The 17,366-nt window shown below is 36.1% G+C and overlaps 2 protein-coding genes across 7 annotated transcripts in view; one reads left to right on the forward strand and one right to left on the reverse strand.

Annotated features, from left to right (window-relative positions):
* Positions 1 to 335: 335 nt before the first annotated feature.
* On the reverse strand, positions 336 to 15,686 carry LOC139138564 (ATPase GET3-like). 4 transcript variants are annotated; one of them, XR_011553634.1, is made up of 8 exons: positions 15,514 to 15,686; positions 11,947 to 12,152; positions 11,338 to 11,431; positions 4,680 to 4,830; positions 3,923 to 4,030; positions 2,872 to 3,075; positions 1,508 to 2,401; positions 336 to 1,418 (listed from the first exon to the last, which is right to left on the reverse strand). XR_011553634.1 is itself a non-coding variant. In XM_070706993.1 (7 exons), exons 1-7 carry the CDS (start codon positions 15,648 to 15,650, stop codon positions 2,273 to 2,275), a joined length of 1,029 nt encoding a protein of 342 aa, XP_070563094.1. In that variant the 5' UTR covers positions 15,651 to 15,682; the 3' UTR covers positions 336 to 2,272. The 4 variants fall into 4 exon arrangements, 2 of the variants coding, with proteins under 2 accessions (XP_070563094.1, XP_070563095.1); XR_011553635.1 differs by having other exon boundaries at positions 11,338 to 11,428; positions 15,514 to 15,673; XM_070706993.1 differs by having other exon boundaries at positions 336 to 2,401; positions 15,514 to 15,682.
* A 220-nt stretch (positions 15,687 to 15,906) lies between these two features.
* Positions 15,907 to 17,366, forward strand: part of LOC139138566 (E3 ubiquitin-protein ligase HECTD3-like) — a 41,402-nt gene continuing 39,942 nt past the window's right edge. For all 3 annotated transcript variants that reach the window (XR_011553636.1, XM_070706995.1, XM_070706996.1), the window contains exon 1: positions 15,907 to 16,277. Coding sequence is in view for 2 of the 3 variants with exons in the window: in XM_070706995.1 (XP_070563096.1) it covers positions 15,981 to 16,277 (297 nt within the window). In the remaining variant the exon portion in view is untranslated. The remainder of the gene's footprint in view (positions 16,278 to 17,366) is intronic.

A 17,366-nucleotide genomic window follows, 5' to 3' on the forward strand; every position in this document is an offset into this window, starting at 1 on the left:
TACTACTTTAGACCTACAAATATTTGGTTTTCAATTTTTGTTGGTTTACAAGAAGTTGACAAATCTGTGTTAGGTTACATTATGAATCACTTTTGGAAAAAGTCTAGACTCAGTGAGGTGTGAATTATGTTAACTAGTCAATAGAAAATTATTAGGACTAGGATATGCAATTATCATAATTCATATAATTCTGGTTTTTGGACATTTTACAAAGATCCTGTGATTGAGGCCTTTTTTAATAAGAATAAACAGGCTTAAATCTGTAGGTATTTTGAAAGAAATGCCTGTATGGTGACAGTTAATTATTTACCTACAAAAGACAATGGAAAAGAAAATATTTTCATCTATTTAATGTGTTATTAAAATGGACAACACAGGTATAAAAGGTAAGATTCAGAATCTGCGTTTATTTGCTAGCTGGAGATCTGAGGTATGAATTCATGGTTATGACTGAAGCTGTGGTGAAACATTCAACTTTCGTATGTTCAAATCAGCTCTATGTCAGCACACTTTGGCATGTCTCACTCTGAGTATCCCTACAATACCTTCAATGGTTTTGATTTGGAGGAAAGTTGAACATCGCATGATAGCAAATGGTCTGAGAGGCTAGACTTGCAGTGAAATTAGAAATGCTGCCAGTATCATGTACTGCAAACAGAAAGACACAGGGAGATAATTTGGAGTTCTCTTGTTCCTATGAGCAACAAGTACATTTATGTTATGGATATGTTCAATCCCTGGGACTTGAAGAGACTCTCTTGGCATTTACAATTCCTTATGCTACATACTGTCATACAGCCATAGTGTGCAATTTTTGACATTTAGATTATATAACTCAAAATAAGTTGGTTAAACTTATTTCAATATGAGATAAGACCAGAATCATACAGTAGGTGCTTGGGGTGAGTGTATATTAATAAAATGGAACAAATAACATACCTCAGGCTTCCAAAGTCATATTGACAACACTGTACTACAGTTATACTCAACTTATACTGTAACAATGGATATGATCGAACAAGTGCCATATATAATCTGTAGGTAAATTTCTATATTTAATATCCCTCTGTTAAGTTAGTTTACACTGAACAGTATGAGTGCCTGTTCCCAAAGCACTAACTATGGTCTCACTTCCAGCCAAAGAGGCTGCTCTTTTATTGACTGACTGTGGTTGTTGCAATAAATGATGGGGAAACATGTATAGGTGACCAATCTTCACGGGTGAAATGATGAAGCCAGTCAATCAGGGAATTCAATACAAGTATTCAGGGAAAATGGCAAGTTTATTTCAAAAGAAAATGAAAATGGCTGACCCAATTTTGCATCGACGTGGTAGAATTGTAAACCAAATTTGAGCTGGACAATTGAAAATCGTGCCAAAAAAGCTATATAAATACATACACTACAGTGATTTAACCCTTTCACCCCAGTTCCCTGTATACAGGTCCAACTTTACCATACAAAACAATGGATTTGGGACAAACCATGGTGGTGAAAGGGTTAAGACATCTGTGACACCTATGCTAGTGTCCCTTGCACATTAATTAATCCTGCGTTGCTGAAATATTACATTCAGGAACTACAGGTGGGATGGGATTGCAGCTCAACATACCAGTTTTCCAAATGTTACTAAAACAGAGTTTTTATACTATAACTCGATCACACATACAACATGTAAAATTTTTCTGTGGTACCATGGTCTAGTGGTAAGATTCCCTTGGTCATGACCTGCACAGACACTTGTCATTTTCTACAAATTGATGAAGCCTTTGTCATGTTTGAAACCAAAATATATCTGCATTTTGTGTATAGCTTGTGAGGCTACTTGTGAACAAAATAGAGGTCCATGCAAAACCTTGAAATGAACAATAAGAATTGATAACATTGGAGGAATGAAGATTTCTGTGACAAGGAAATTACAAATGAAAACTATAAATTTGTACATATTTCTAGAACCCCCATACCAATTAATCTGTAATAATACGGCTAGTTTTCGATCGGGTTGGAACTCACAAAATACAGCATCCAGTCGCCTAGCGGAGAGACAACAGGCAGAACCGCTTGGCCAAATCCCACTCTCAATAAAGAGTGGTTCAATAACAAGACTAAGTTGTTACATTTTTCTGCCTGCTACCGCTCCACACATTGTAGAGTTTTAAAGCTTGTGTTGAAAAATTACCCTAATGGGATGAATGACCTATGTTGTCATAAAATTGGAATATTGTTCTCATAAACAATGTAAAATTAGTCTGTGTCTCAAAAACTTTTTCTACTATGAATGTGGGGGTACATATTGATTAACTAGATTTTTGGAGAATGATTTGACTTTTTCAACTCCTCGAACTTCTGACTCAAGTAATGGAAGCTTGGTGATGTGAAAGTCTTCATAAAGATCTTCGATCTGGAAAAAAAAATCAAATCAAGGAGTCAAGGTTTATACTTGCACTAATTAATGGTATCAAAATATGGGTGTGTTATTCTTACCAAAATTTGACAGAAAAAAAATTTTGAGGAGGAAATTTTTTTTCAAACATGCGGAGAAATACACTGTTCACACAAAATGGATATAACTTGATAAAGGAAGGCTGTCTTGATACAGTCTGAAATTGCATTACAAAATTAGAATGACTAAAGCTTCATCGATACAGAAGTACTTCAGGTATTCATTCGGCATGATCACAAGTAAAAATGCCATTTCTTACCCATGATGCAATGCAGATATTTGACCTTCCAAAACTACATGAGATGTACTATATAAAATTGATGCACATTAAGTATTGCGAAATTTGACAAACACACTTTGAGAAGATCTTCTGGGGATAAAACTAACAAGCTTTTTAGTTTCTTGATATACATTGACATCAAACTTACCTGGTCCACATATTTTGACTGTAGTTTAAATCTAGCCATACACATCTTGCATGGGTTTGGTTCTTTGGTATTTGGGTATATTAGCTGATTGACAATTATATTGTGTGTGTCAATATTGCATTTTGTCAGTTCCTGTACAAGTCTCTCTGTCTCATACAAAGACAAAAACTCTGCTATACAAACACAGACAAATGTTGTTTGGTCCTAGAAATGAAAGAGAAAAAAAATCTTCAGATTTGTATATGATGCACATGACAAATACTTGACCAAATCTCCCATAAAATTTCTCCTATTTACTTGGGGGGGGGAGGCAATTGGATTGTGTTGATATCCGTAATAGTGCTGTTTGAAACTGATGTCATATTTCTCTTATTAGTATGCAAAAATAAACATCTGTCTGCATTTTCTGCGAGAACGACAAAAATGAAACCTGCCAGTGTTAAATGGATACTAAACATCACACTAATTTACAGCTCAGACTACAAGCTGCAATAACAGCCACGTTGTTGGAATTTCAAGCAGTAGTGTTCAATGTTGCGCGCATGCAGATGCCAACAAAACAATTGGAGATAATTATGACATACACAATTATGTCAATACTGATCAAAAGGTACAGCACCAGAAACTGAATATTACCAGTGGAGGGCAGTTTTAGCTTTTGACAATATTTTCATTGTAATTGTTCTAAAAAACAAGTACACTTTCTTCTTCTGCTCCATAAAGTACATGTATGTCGGAAAACAGAGCGTATCAATCTTATGAATCCCACACATTGTGTACAGTATGCAATATTGTTGTTGACAAATGAAACCCAGTCGTGCAGTCTGGACAAATAATATTCTCTTGTTTACAAGAACATCTGATAATGCACACATACAGGGAGTGTTGTTGAAAGGCTGAACACCAAACATTACACCATGACTTTAGGAGTAGAACAAGAAACTGATTTTAACAAACAGAACAAATAAACTGTAAAATAAATAACTTTCACATGGATGGAGCATTCAATAAAAAGAGATCAGGAAAGTCAAAGCTCAGCTTTGTTACTCACAGGATCCCTGAACTGTTCATTGACTTGGCGTATAACTGGTAATGACTCCTCTATCCTCCCAGTCATCTGATCTGCACTGAGATCACCCATACCTAGTAAACCAGCCATCTGAATCAAAGCAACACACATGATTGTGTTAATGTGGATCTACACATGTTAATTCAATGATTGGTCTTCCATGTTAAAGAAGAAGAGGATTTCCTGTAGCACACGTATGTTGTGATGAAAAGGAAGTGCACCGTATGCAGTGTTTCTACTGAAGTAAGAAATGTGGTACATATTAATTTTTTGGAATCTCTTTCCACATCTCTGCTGTCCCATCATATCATTATTTCAGTATATCAAGGGATACCCAGTAAAAGATTACTGTGATGAGTGATGTAAATTCACTGACATGATTCAGTGGTTGGTAAACTTGGGCAATCCAGCATCTTGGATCTGTAATGGGCAAATATTTTTGTTAAAAAATTCTGAAACATCAACCTACAGTGAACTTATAGACTATAATTGCATGGCTGCAAGACCACTGCAGTCACCTTTATGTGGATCTGAGGGACCATCAAGCATTCACAGGATTTGCTCAATAAAGCTGAGAGATTTTAGCACATTAAAATATCTTATTTATTATTCACATTTGTATAAGCTACAAAGACTTGCCTCGAGTACAGCACAGCACAGTATGGCTTCCCTTCATTTTCGTGAGTTAAAACCCTTGTTACTTAGTTAACATAGATGTTACATTGATGTTATGGCTTACCTGTGTTATAAATGGATTGAGTTGTGATTTAAGACGTAAAAGTTTTCCTAGTCCTTTCTCTACTACAGCAGGAAAAGACAGTAGTCTGAGTGTGTGTCCTGTTGGGGCTGTGTCAAATACCACTACTGAGAAATTCATACTCTTCACCAACCTTGTGACAAAAAAAATATAATTGGTCAATTTCATGGGATGCAGAATTTAAAAGACTGGCAAATCATGTGAGCAAATTACGGAGGCTGTCTTTCAGAATTCCTAATTTGTCACACTGCAACTCTTTCACATGAAGATTGTAGTATAAGGATCCAGTCCTACCGTACATGTACATTAACATTCATGGCTAGGAAATACATTTACAATCCATGTGGAAAGTATTTTTGCAATTGCATACATTAATCATTTTGGTTCCTTTTTGAAAGGGAACTGTAAGTCATCCTTTGAAAGCATTTTTCGATATAGGAGGGGAAATATAGCATTATGGGTCTTTTGGTACAATGTCAGACAAACTTGTTCACAAATATATTTGACAAACCTAGAATGAATACAGAGTAATGGATACAGACTTGCATGTAGTCGATGGTCCTAATTTTCGGTGTCATAACTTACATGTATAATGTTAAGGTGAAGTACTACGAATTACGTCAAAATTAAGTTGTGGTGTCATTTTCTTGAAACGTTGCACAAATATTCTTGGAAGTTGTGCAAGTGCAAAATTAAAATAAAAAATGGGGGTCACCATGCTCGTTTCCATGGAAACGGATGTTAAAATGGCGTCGTTAGAAATAAATAAACATAGGGCCAAAGTCCCTGAAGCTACTATAGACATGGATACAAAATTAAGTATTTCCTGACTGTATGAAATTATCTCACTAAGGTCATCCTAAGGGACCTGTATACCAAATATTAAAGCTGTCTGACCAGTGGTTTAGAAAAAACAAGCGATTCAACAGTTGACAGAGCTCTGCTGTGTTATGTAGAGAATAACCTTTTGTGACACATGTATTGATGAAGAAGGTGGATATCTTTGATAGCTCATTTCAGGATGGCCTGACCAAAAATGGAAAAAAATTCCGTAAAAATACAGATTTGCATATTTCATCAGACTATATTAGTCTATAATAGCAAATAAACGAGAGTTAATTACATTCTAATTAAAGTAAACAAGACTTGCTTAAATCAAGATTTACGTCATAAAAAAACAGCATATCTGTCAGGTTATAAGAATCTTGAGCTGGTTATCTTTTAATATCAGTACTTTCATCCTATTAACCAAGCACATTTTAACTTTCAAATTAACATTGTAAGTAAGTTCTGTTGAATAAGTTGAGACTGTACGTACTCAGAGAAAGCACACTGAAAAGACAAATGTTTGAAACTTAAGAAGTTCAAGGTCATCAAAAGCATTATAAGGAATCATGTTACACTTTCATTGCACTGTTTACACAGATTGCATATTGCTATAAATAGCACATGAGGAATCTTACAGCAGAGCTTTACCATAAAAACCCTATCACTTTGACCACTCTTATAATTGACCACTCTATTTTTTTCCTCAAAAAGTAATCTTATTTTATCCTTACCAAGTCAACCATAATGGAATTAGAACTTTCTCTATCTCTATTTATTTGACCATCCTATCATGACAAACTATTATGAGCAATTTCTTTTAGATAACATAAATGGTGGTTCAGAATATATCAAAGTTGGGATTCAGGAAAGTTGCCTTTACATGTTTTAATCCTCAATTCACTATGAACTGTCAAAAAAAGTTGAACTTTCTGATAATTCCACACTAAATTATTTTGGCTTTGATGATTTCCTAATTAATTCAATTATTTAAAATCATATTAATTATTCTTTTCTGGGTGAATTGATAGGGTTTATTTTTTCGATCGATTATGCAAGATGGCCTGTGTGTACGGTGTTGTGTGTGCTCTGTTGTTTTCTTCAATTTTAGCAAGTTTTACACATCATAACCTCGTGGAAAGCAGTATATCTGTAGATGATACCACTCTGAAGTATGGGAACTCACTACTTCTTGGAAAAACTGCCAATACAAATTTGTTGGCGCTTCAAAGTTTTTTACCATCAGCTCGTTCTCAGACTGAAACTCATGGAGGGTCAATCTCAAGACGTTCGACAGCTGTTTCAGCTATTTGGTATTATTGTCTACTATCGCTCATTTGCAGTGGTGATATTCACACCAATCCTGGACCTGTTAAATGCCCCTGTGGATGTTGCTCAAAATCAGTTCGCTCCAATCAGAAAGGTGTATGCTGTGACACTTGTGACATCTGGTATCATGCTAAATGTGTGGGCATCTCAAACAGTGAGTATCAACACCTGTCCAGTGATGTCAGCACTGAATGGCATTGTATCTCGTGTATTTTCCCTTCCGTGACTGACAGTTTCTTCACTGAAGCAACCAGTGGCAGTTATGATGATCACAGTGCAACTCACCTGGATTCGTCTGACATGAATAGTAGTTCATTTGAATATTTAACGGATTCTGCTTTTGCACCTGTGAGGCAGAAAGGGTTGAAGATCGCCCATCTGAATATCAGAGGGGTCAGAGGAAAGAATGGCTGCAAGGTCGACGAACTGCGTCATCATATGAAATCACAACCTTAGACGTACTTACACTTTCCGAGACTTTTCTCTGTAGTTCTATATCTACATCCGAGGTAGACCTACCTGGTTATATTACATATAGGAGAGATCGACCGACAAATGGTGGAGGTTTGCTTACTTATGTTTCCAAATCTTTACGGTCTGTTCGAAGGCATGACTTAGAGTCGGAGGAGGTTGAATGTTTATGGATTCAACTCGATATCCATAGATCAAGACCTTGTCTGATTGGAAATTTCTACCGTCCTCCTTCAGCAGATAATGTTTACTTTGATAACCTTGAACAATGCATCTCATCAGCCAGTGATGACAACAAATAACATATATTCTTGGTGATTTTAATATCAATCTGAAGGAAAAGAAGTTGACTGGCCTCGCTAAGCGCTTTACTTCATTATGCAAAGTAAATCATCTTCGTAATTTGGTCTATGACTTTACTCGTGTGACCGAAACTTCAGAGACCCTTATCGACTTAATCCTTTGTAATGACCAATCACAAGTAGCCACAGCTAAAGTTCGATCGACTGGCCTTAGTGATCATCGGCTAGTATATATTGTTCGTAAAGTGAAAAAAACACGGACACCTCCAATACAAGTTAAAGGCAGATCTTTTAAAAACTTTGACCCTGTCAAATTTGGAAACGACCTTAGGAATATTCCGTGGCACACTATTGAAATTTATGACGACCCAAATGATGCCTGGAAGATGTGGAAGGACTTGTTTATACCAATTTGTGATTTACATGCACCGCTTAAGACAGTTACCCTGAGAGGTGAACACACCCCATGGATAACTAACGAATATATTGCTCTTGCACATGAACGTGACAAGCTGAAACATCGCGCTGAAAAGCATAAAGATGCAGATACTTGGGCTAAATTCAAGAAGGTTCGAAATCATGTGAATAACCTTAGAGTGAAACTCAAACAAGAATACTTTACATCACGAATTGAACAATGTAATAATGACTCTAAACGACTGTGGCAAACTCTGAAAAAGTTGATTCCAACTAGATCTAATGATGATATCTTGGAGTTGAAGGTGAACGATCAGAATATTTCAGATAGGAAGTCAATGGCTAATGCTTTCAATATATTTTTTACAACAATAGGGTCTAAATTAGCTATGAAATTTCGCAATCCTATGGCAGAATGTACAATTAATTGTAATAGTCGCTTTGAATTTCAACCGATAAGTTCTGATTTCGTTGAAAACCAACTATCAAAGTTACATATTGCTAAGGCTACTGGTATTGATACTATCAGTGCCAGGTTACTTAAGTTTGCTGCTCCTCATATTTCATCATCTTTGGCTTACATTTTTAATCTTTCTTTAGTGACGGGTAGGTGGCCAACAGAATGGAAAAAAGCTAGGGTTGTACCATTGTTTAAAGAGGGCGATAGAGCTGAGTGGGTAATTATCGTCCTATATCAGTTCTGCCAGTTGTTTCGAAAGTTTTGGAGAGAGCAGTTCATGATCAATTGTATAGTTATCTTAATATGAATAATATCCTGAACAAATGTCAATCAGGTTTTAGACCAGGCTATTCAACAGCTACTACCCTCACTCACGTTACTGACAAGCTCCTTTGTAACATGGACAAGGGAAATTTAACAGGAGTAATCTTTCTGGACTTAAAGAAAGCATTTGATACGGTTGATCATGGACTGCTCCTCCTCAAACTGCACAAGTATGGCATCCAGGATTCCGCTCTTGAATGGTTTCATGCTTACCTATCAAACCGCTCACAAGTTGTTCAACTTAATTCAACTGTTTCCGATAGCATGGATATTTCTTATGGGGTCCCGCAGGGATCCATCCTAGGTCCCCTACTTTTTACTATATTTATTAATGACCTTTCTTCTTGTGTCAGCCAGTGTCAAATAATTATGTATGCTGACGACACGGCTATATTTTATTCAAGCAAGTCAATCTCTGAAATTCAGCAAGTTCTTTCCAATGAAATAATGCAAGTAAAGACCTGGCTCGATAATAATAAGTTAACTTTGAATACCAAGAAAACCAAATCAATGGTTTTCGTACGGTTAGAAAGTTAAATTCATCATCACCACTTAACATTCAAGTTGCAGGAGATTTTCTTGAACAGGTTACGGATTTCAAATATTTAGGGATTTGGCTGGACTCTAAACTGGATTTTTCCATGCATGTTACAAAAATTGCAGCAAAAATTACGTCAAAGCTGGGTTTTCTATCTAGAATCAGACATTTCTTGCCTGTACATCAACGTAAAGTTTGTTTAACAGTCTTGTTCTCCCACATTTTGACTATGCAGCAAGTATTTGGAGTAATACACATCAGAAGTATTTGAACATACTTGAACTCCTCCACAAAAGAGCCGTCGACTAATACTGGAGGTTCCACGGGATACTAGAACAGAATCAGTGTATGAACGCCTAGGTTGGATTAGTCCATATATTAGATGGAAGCGCCAACTAGCGGCTCTAACCTATAAAGTCATTAATAATAGTGCGCCAAGTTATTTGACAGAAATGTTCAATCTTTCAAATTCCATACATAGTCACAATACGAGACATGCTAGTAACGGCAATATTTACATTCATAAAGTGAAAACTGAATATGGCAAGCGAGCATTTTCATATTATGGTGCTTGCATATGGAATAGTCTGCCTACTCAAGTTAGATCGGCTCCTAGTTTGGCGACCTTTAAATATAAGCTTAAGGTTGTACACTTTTAACTTTGTGTGAGTGTGAGTGAGTGAGTGAGTGAGTGTTTGAGTGAGTGATTTTGTGTGTGTTTGTGTTTTGGTGCTTTTATGTAAGTTATTTGTTCTTGTTTTATTGTGTTGTCTTTTCATTTTATCTGTTGGTGTAATTTTCTCTTAATTGTTGTGGTTTTTGATTTGTACATCTTGCATGACAGAGATATTGGAAGAACAGTGTTGGACACTGAAATATCGGCCTGTATATGAATGACAAATAAATAAATAAATAAATAAATTTATACAGTACAAGAATTCCATACAATGTAAGTCAAACTTTGACCAAAAATGACAAAAAATTCCTTAAAAATACACATTTGCATATTCATCACAATTTGAACAAATCTAAGTTGGGTTATCCCTAGGGACCTGTATACCAAATAACAAAGCTGTCTGACCAGCGGTTATGAAGAAGAAGATTTTTTACCAAAGACACCTTTTTTGGCATTATTTGCCTATTTTCAACAATATCAAAAATTTAAAAAAAAAGTTTCTCAAAATCACATTTTCATCTACACAACAAATATCAAATCAGTAAGTACTGCGGTTCTCAAGATATTTGAGTGGACGGACGCCTCACAAACGGACATACATACATACATACATACAGACTGACGCCGGACGCCGGACGGATACCCATCCCAATAGCTTCTATAGACTATAGTCTATAGTAGCTAAAAATGATATAATTCACTTAAACTAAAGAAAGCAATTATAAAAAGCTTAGCAAATGAGTTAATTTTAATAAATACCAAGACTTAAGATCCATATCTATCGAATGTATAGTTTTCATGATGTTTGTAAAGAAATTTTTACATAAGTATCGATTACAAAATGACGATATCGAAATTATATCACTACATAATTTTCGAACTTTCTTCCTGTCGCTTTGAATGGTGTCATTTTGACCAAACCTGGCGAATAAAATCCTGACATAATACCATTTAGTTTACACTTTTAATAAAAGGGTGTCACCACGCTACTTTTTACAATATCTCCAGGTGAATGGGTAATATGCGCCATGTAAATGGGAGAGAAATGTCAATTTTTCGCTCATATTGAATAAAAACCAGCTTCCTAGGGGGTCAAAATATGACAAGGTTATAGGTCACATGTATTTCTAAGAGACTGGGTCAAAAAATCAAGTAAAAGCGCAAATTCAACAATGACAGGTGATGTTAAATACATGCGTTACAAAGTAACCCATTTGCGACACGCTGGAGTTAAATCTGCGCAGAAACGTTCTAAAGCGTGTGCGCGTGCGAATTCGTCGCCCTTAAGCTTAACTCACCTCATAACTTCAGCGTAACTCATCGCTTCATCCACACCAGGAAAAGCTCCCATAATTTCTTGAAACATGGCCTTCCCAACACTCATGGCATCTGCTGATAGTTAGAAAACAGATAACTTTAATGTTAGAGAACATGTTATAACTCTCTTGAGCCTGAGCCCCTTGAATATACGAACTTTTGGAATGATCCAACTTGATTCACATGCAACTAAAGGAAACTAAAAATTACAAGTAAGATGGCACTGACATACATGTAGTAGCCATGAATTATACTGAGACATCACTGATCCATAATTTATACTTCAAACTTATTGAACAGTTGGGTACACTTACATGAGGTTGTAGTGTATTTGGTGCTAATGTTAAGTAAGACAGCAAGCATTTTCAACTTACTGACACCATTTCTTTTTATTCATTATTTGGTCATACATGTATTCATTGAAGTGAGATAGTGAGTCTGTCAATGCATTTCAAGTTATATCTATGGTATAGAAAAACATGCATTATTATTACTGCACTGACAAACCCAAATCTTCATTATACCTATAGAAATAACATTTGGCACATTTTACAGTTGACGCACATAAGTCTTCATTGTCTTTTCCTTACCTTGGCCTTCAAAGAAATCATCAGGCAGTTCAGAGAGTCCAAGATTTGGATCAATTTCCATGGCGTATAAATTGGAGAACCCTTTCACTGGAGTGGGAACTTTGGAAAATTTCTGATCAAATGCATCAGATATGTTGTGTGCCGGGTCTGTAGAAATAATCAACACACTCTCTCTCACTGCTGACAGCTGGACTGCAAGACTGCAACTGAAATGTTAAAACGGAGACACTCATCATGCTGAAATACTGTCTTCCCCAATTGAATATTTTGAATACAGGTGTATTGAAATACTTTTTCCATATATGTATGTATGTAGGTACAATGTAGGTAGGCAGGTAGGTACAGCATCATTTCGCCTAGCTTTTCGCTTCACACTGAGACAGTTCATATTAAAGATACATCGTTGGTTAATGTTAAAATATGTACTTCTTAGACTATATAACCCCTAAATAATTATACTTTGAGACTACTTCAATTTCTTTACTTCCCCAGTACCATTTCTCGGTCTTTTTTAAGCGACTTCCTTTTCGAAACACGATTATTTTGCTTTTGTCAAGGTTTACTGTCAATCTCCAACTTTTACAATAATCATAAAGACGGTTATGGAGTTGCTGCAAACCAAAAGGAGTGCTACTAAAAAGAGACAGATCATCAGCATACAAGAGGTTCAGAAGCTCTAACGTATAAGAGTACACAACAGTTTCAGTATCACATTTCAATGCTTCTTCTAGGTTGTTAATATGAAAACAAAACAAAACTGGAGAGATGACAGATCCCCGTTGTACACCAGTACTGATTTCAAAGAAATCACTTATACCTTGGGGAGATTTTACAGCAGCTTTCACGTGTGAATACATAAAGGGATGATAAAAGTTTGCCCCTTATCCCTTTCTTGGCCAGTTTATAAAATAATGAATAATGGTGAATCCTATCAAAAGTCTTTTCAAAGTCTATGAAAGCACAGTAGAAACGACTATTTAAATGAAATACATATTTTTCAATAAGAGTATGCAAAATAAAAACGTTATCAATGGTACTTCTCTTTTTTCAAAAACCACTTTGAGCGTCCACCAACTTACTATATTTGTCAAACCAACTTTGGAGCCTTTCTGTAATAATATATGTGTACATTTCACTGATTGTATTTAAGAGCATTATACCACGATAATTATCTGGAATATCTTTACAACCTTTTTTGTGAATCGGACTGATTAAGCCTACTGCCCATTGTTTGGAAAAAACACCTTTGGTCAAAATTTCATTAAACAGAACATGAAGCATATCCTACATTTCCAGGGGTAAATATTTCCAGAATTCCACAGGAATACCATCTGTTCCAGGAGCTTGTTATTTTTTTATTTATTTACACTATTTTTGATTTCATTCATATCTATAGAGCAGTTTAATTCAGAGCAATCAATGTATTCAACGTATCTACATCACTGAAATTATCAAAATTCAGCCCTTCTACAAAGTCCTGGACAGATGAATAAAACTCTTCCACACCCTCTACTTCCACACACTCTACTTCCATTTGATCTGTGTTGAACAAGGCACTGAAATAAGTATGCCACTCTTCCTTTGAAATTTTACGTGAAATACCCGTTAAGTTTGACTCAATTTCTGCCAAAACAATTTTGAATTTGGCTGCATAGCTAACAATTCTAATTCTTCCCGTTTCTGTTTTTGATATGATACGAGGACATTTTACTTAGTAACAAAAGCATCTATTTCTTTACTGTAACAATATACAATTTTACCAAGACAATCAGCTGCATTTTCAAAATCTTCACATGCAATACACTCATAGAAAGTCTGACAAATGTGCTCCACATATCAAGGTAAGTTTTAATTGGATTATACATATTGGATTATATATATATATATATATATATATATATATATATATATATATATATATATATATATATATATATATATATATATATATATATGTATATATATATATATACATACACTGATATATTTATATATATATATATATATATATATATATATATATATATATATATATATATATATATATATATATATATATATATATATATATATATATATATATGCGCACACACACATACGTATGTATGTGTGGGTGGATGTATGTACTTATGTATGTATATATGTGTGTGTGCTTGTGTGTGTGTTGATTTTTCAATATTTTATGTCACTACTGTGTGTGCAAGATCACAGCAGTTACACTTGGCGCACGAGTTATCGGAACACTAAATTAGGTAATTACCCAGCAACTTGGCTGAGTACTTTGCAATTTGACCTGGCATTTACCTAAACAAGAGTCTGTTTTATGGTCTGAAGACTGATAAGATATCCACCACACTCAGCAGGCAGCTCCTCCACTGAGTAAACTGATATGCCTACACTGCAAAAAACATTTTTGACTGGCAGCTGCATGTAGTTGATGGGAGAGTTTTGAAGGGCCGGAATAAAATGTTGTAAAGTGTAAAACATGATTTGTTGCTGTCATTTTGTGTCCTGTTTTTGCATAATATGCATGTTATTACCATTTTTTTAATCACAATTACATACATTGAAGAAACACTGACTGTCAGAGCAACCATCCAATCATATGATAAAAATGGACTGTTCCATCAACGTCGGTGGTGGGCTCATGGAAGGTGGTAAATTTGACGAGTTTTGTAACTCTAGATTTACAAGGGATGCTGCGATGTTTCAATTCCAAATAACATACAGAGGCAAAACCTGTCAGGTTCAGGCCCAGGACACAAAATGAGTACAATAGATTGTGTTACATCATAATATTTATTCCCCCTTTTCACAATTTTCCCATGAACTAGATGCCAGTTGAAAATGGGTTGTTCCTGTGTAGGCATATCAGTTTACTTAGTGGGAGCTGCCTGCTGAGTTTGGTGGATATCTTATTAGTCTTCAGGGCAGATCGTCCATGTAGCCGACACGAACACGAAGTGTCTGTTACTGGCTACCAAAAACTGAAAAATAGTAAAGAATGAGCTACAAAATCACTATCAGTTTTAATTTGCAGGCAGAATAATTCTGTGCCTTTGTAAAAAATACTATAAAAATAGTAGAAAGTGAAGAACCAGCTGAAAGTTAGTTGAGGAGACCTTGGCCGCATATCATTTGCATCTCATTGTCGGCTACATGGACTGTGTGCCGTCTTCAGACCATAAAACAGACTCTTGTTTAGGTAAATGCCAGGTCAAATTGCAAAGTGCTCAGCTAAGTTGCTGGGTGATTACCTAATTTGGTGTTCCGATAAGTCGTGCCCTCGCTGTAACTTTGTGTGAGCAAGAGTATCATTGCTTGCAGTTCCGTAACCCACAACTTACACCGGATTTCAAAAGGTCGACTCTAACTTATGTTATAAACAAAAGCCTATCCGGACGTAATGAACACCAGACCGATGTATACCTTTCAATTGGAACAAATAATAGAGAGGCTACCGATAGTGACGTACGTGTACTTGTGTTGTGTGTTCAACTTGGCTGTGAAATTTAATTAAACTGCAATTTCCTGTTAGGTTGTATCCTAAAACGAAAGTCTACTCACCTGCATGTGGTTTTGCCAACACCTCCTTTGCCCCCGACAAATACCCATCTCAGAGATGTTTGCTCTAAAATATTTTTTAAAGTGCCTTCAAGAGGTTCGAACGTGTCTTCGTCGACCGAATTACTGGAGGCCGCCATCTTACAATTTATTATTCACGTACTCGTCATGCGAGATAATACGAGAAATTCTGAGAGCCACACAGCTCGAAGAGAATAAAGGTTACAAATCTGCTCTCCAAAGCAGCTTCTTAATAAAAAAATGTATGTTTAAGAATATCATAAGAGAGTCAAATTGCAACTTCATTTATATAAAGCCTTGTCCTGTCATACTGTTCTCGACTTGAGATAAAATATTTAGCTGCAAGGAATATCTCGTTGTACGAGGTTCCCATTGCTCATGCGTACTGATTTGCCGTATGTCTGTGCAGTCCAAGAGAAATACTGGGACTCACCTCCTAGGATATCGTGATGAGTAGTCAAGTTCAAGACAAGCCAACGACCAGACTTGCGAGAATAAGATGTCTTCAAGAGTGCATTACGTGTTTTAGAGACCATAAGTCGTTGCCAGAAGCCCTTTGTTTCGTACCTGCTGAGCTAGTGTACAAACCAAACAGTGCTGGTGCAAGCAACAAGCTTGTCGCCTACACGCAGCCAAACAAAAATAGTAAGAAATGCGGCGAGATTGTCTTGAAGGATGGGGTGAAAATTTACGCCAGCGGCGAAGAACTGTGCAACAATCAAGGACAGTGGCTGAAACTCACCAAGGTAGTCGAAAATGAGTCACCATGTGGTGTTTTAAAATCGAAAGTTGTTGGCGTACTGAACTTCCTGGTTCCAAGAAATCACACGCTCATACATGCGAGCTCTTGATCTACCGGATCTCCATGTGCCTGATAGTAACACGCCCACGTTTTAGCACATCACGGGGATTCCTTGAATATGTATTTGTTGGTATTGCAAAAGTATAATCCCATTCAATTATAATGCATTCAGTGTAAAATACGATAGTACAAATCTTTAACATAACACATGGATGGCGCTTGTAAAAATGACTTTGCAGAATTTTCACCCCAAAACTGGTACCACTTTATATAAGATGACATGAGGTGTACCAAGACACACCAGTACCACATTGATTGACCAAAATTTCGTAAGTTAGCGTTGTTTCCTACTTGGTTATTTAGACATTGTCACCGTATGAGATGAGAGTCGTGATCTCTAGGTGTAAATCTTCAGGTAGACCATATCTGAACAGTAAATCATTGAAGTGTGTGGACTTTCATGTCGTGTAGTATCACTTATTCGTGGCGAATATTGGATTTGAGGGAACGCAAACTGAAGTATGACACATAATTCCAAAACTTTCTGGAAATGAAAGGTTGATAGCATATCAGCCTGATGTACGTTGGTGAAGTTCATGAATATGTGACAGATAATAGTGCAATGATGTAGTATCTATTGGTTTGGCTGTTACTGGGATAACATTTGGTAATGGATATTTGACCAAGTACAGTGGTTTAGGGTGGGTTTGAACCAGATAAGCAACAAAGACAAGTACACAGTTGACACGTAGCCCTGCCAACAGATCTGCATGTTTTTTGTGTTATATATGACATCAACCACACTGGCTTGTAAAGCTTCATTGAGAAAACCAACAAGTCAGTACCACTCAGGTAGAGGTACAGAACTGGATAGCCTGATCATCTTATCTACACCTATAGTAGGGTTTTATTCTGTCATACTGTAATATTAGTATCTGTAGTCAATGGTATGTGCACTTGGATTATGATGTGCCTTTTTACACACAACTGAAGTACCTGATAACAGCTGACGATAACCTAGCGAGCACTTGGA

The sequence above is a fragment of the Ptychodera flava genome, chromosome 8 (genome assembly GCF_041260155.1).
Source record: "Ptychodera flava strain L36383 chromosome 8, AS_Pfla_20210202, whole genome shotgun sequence".
Taxonomy (NCBI): domain Eukaryota; kingdom Metazoa; phylum Hemichordata; class Enteropneusta; family Ptychoderidae; genus Ptychodera; species Ptychodera flava.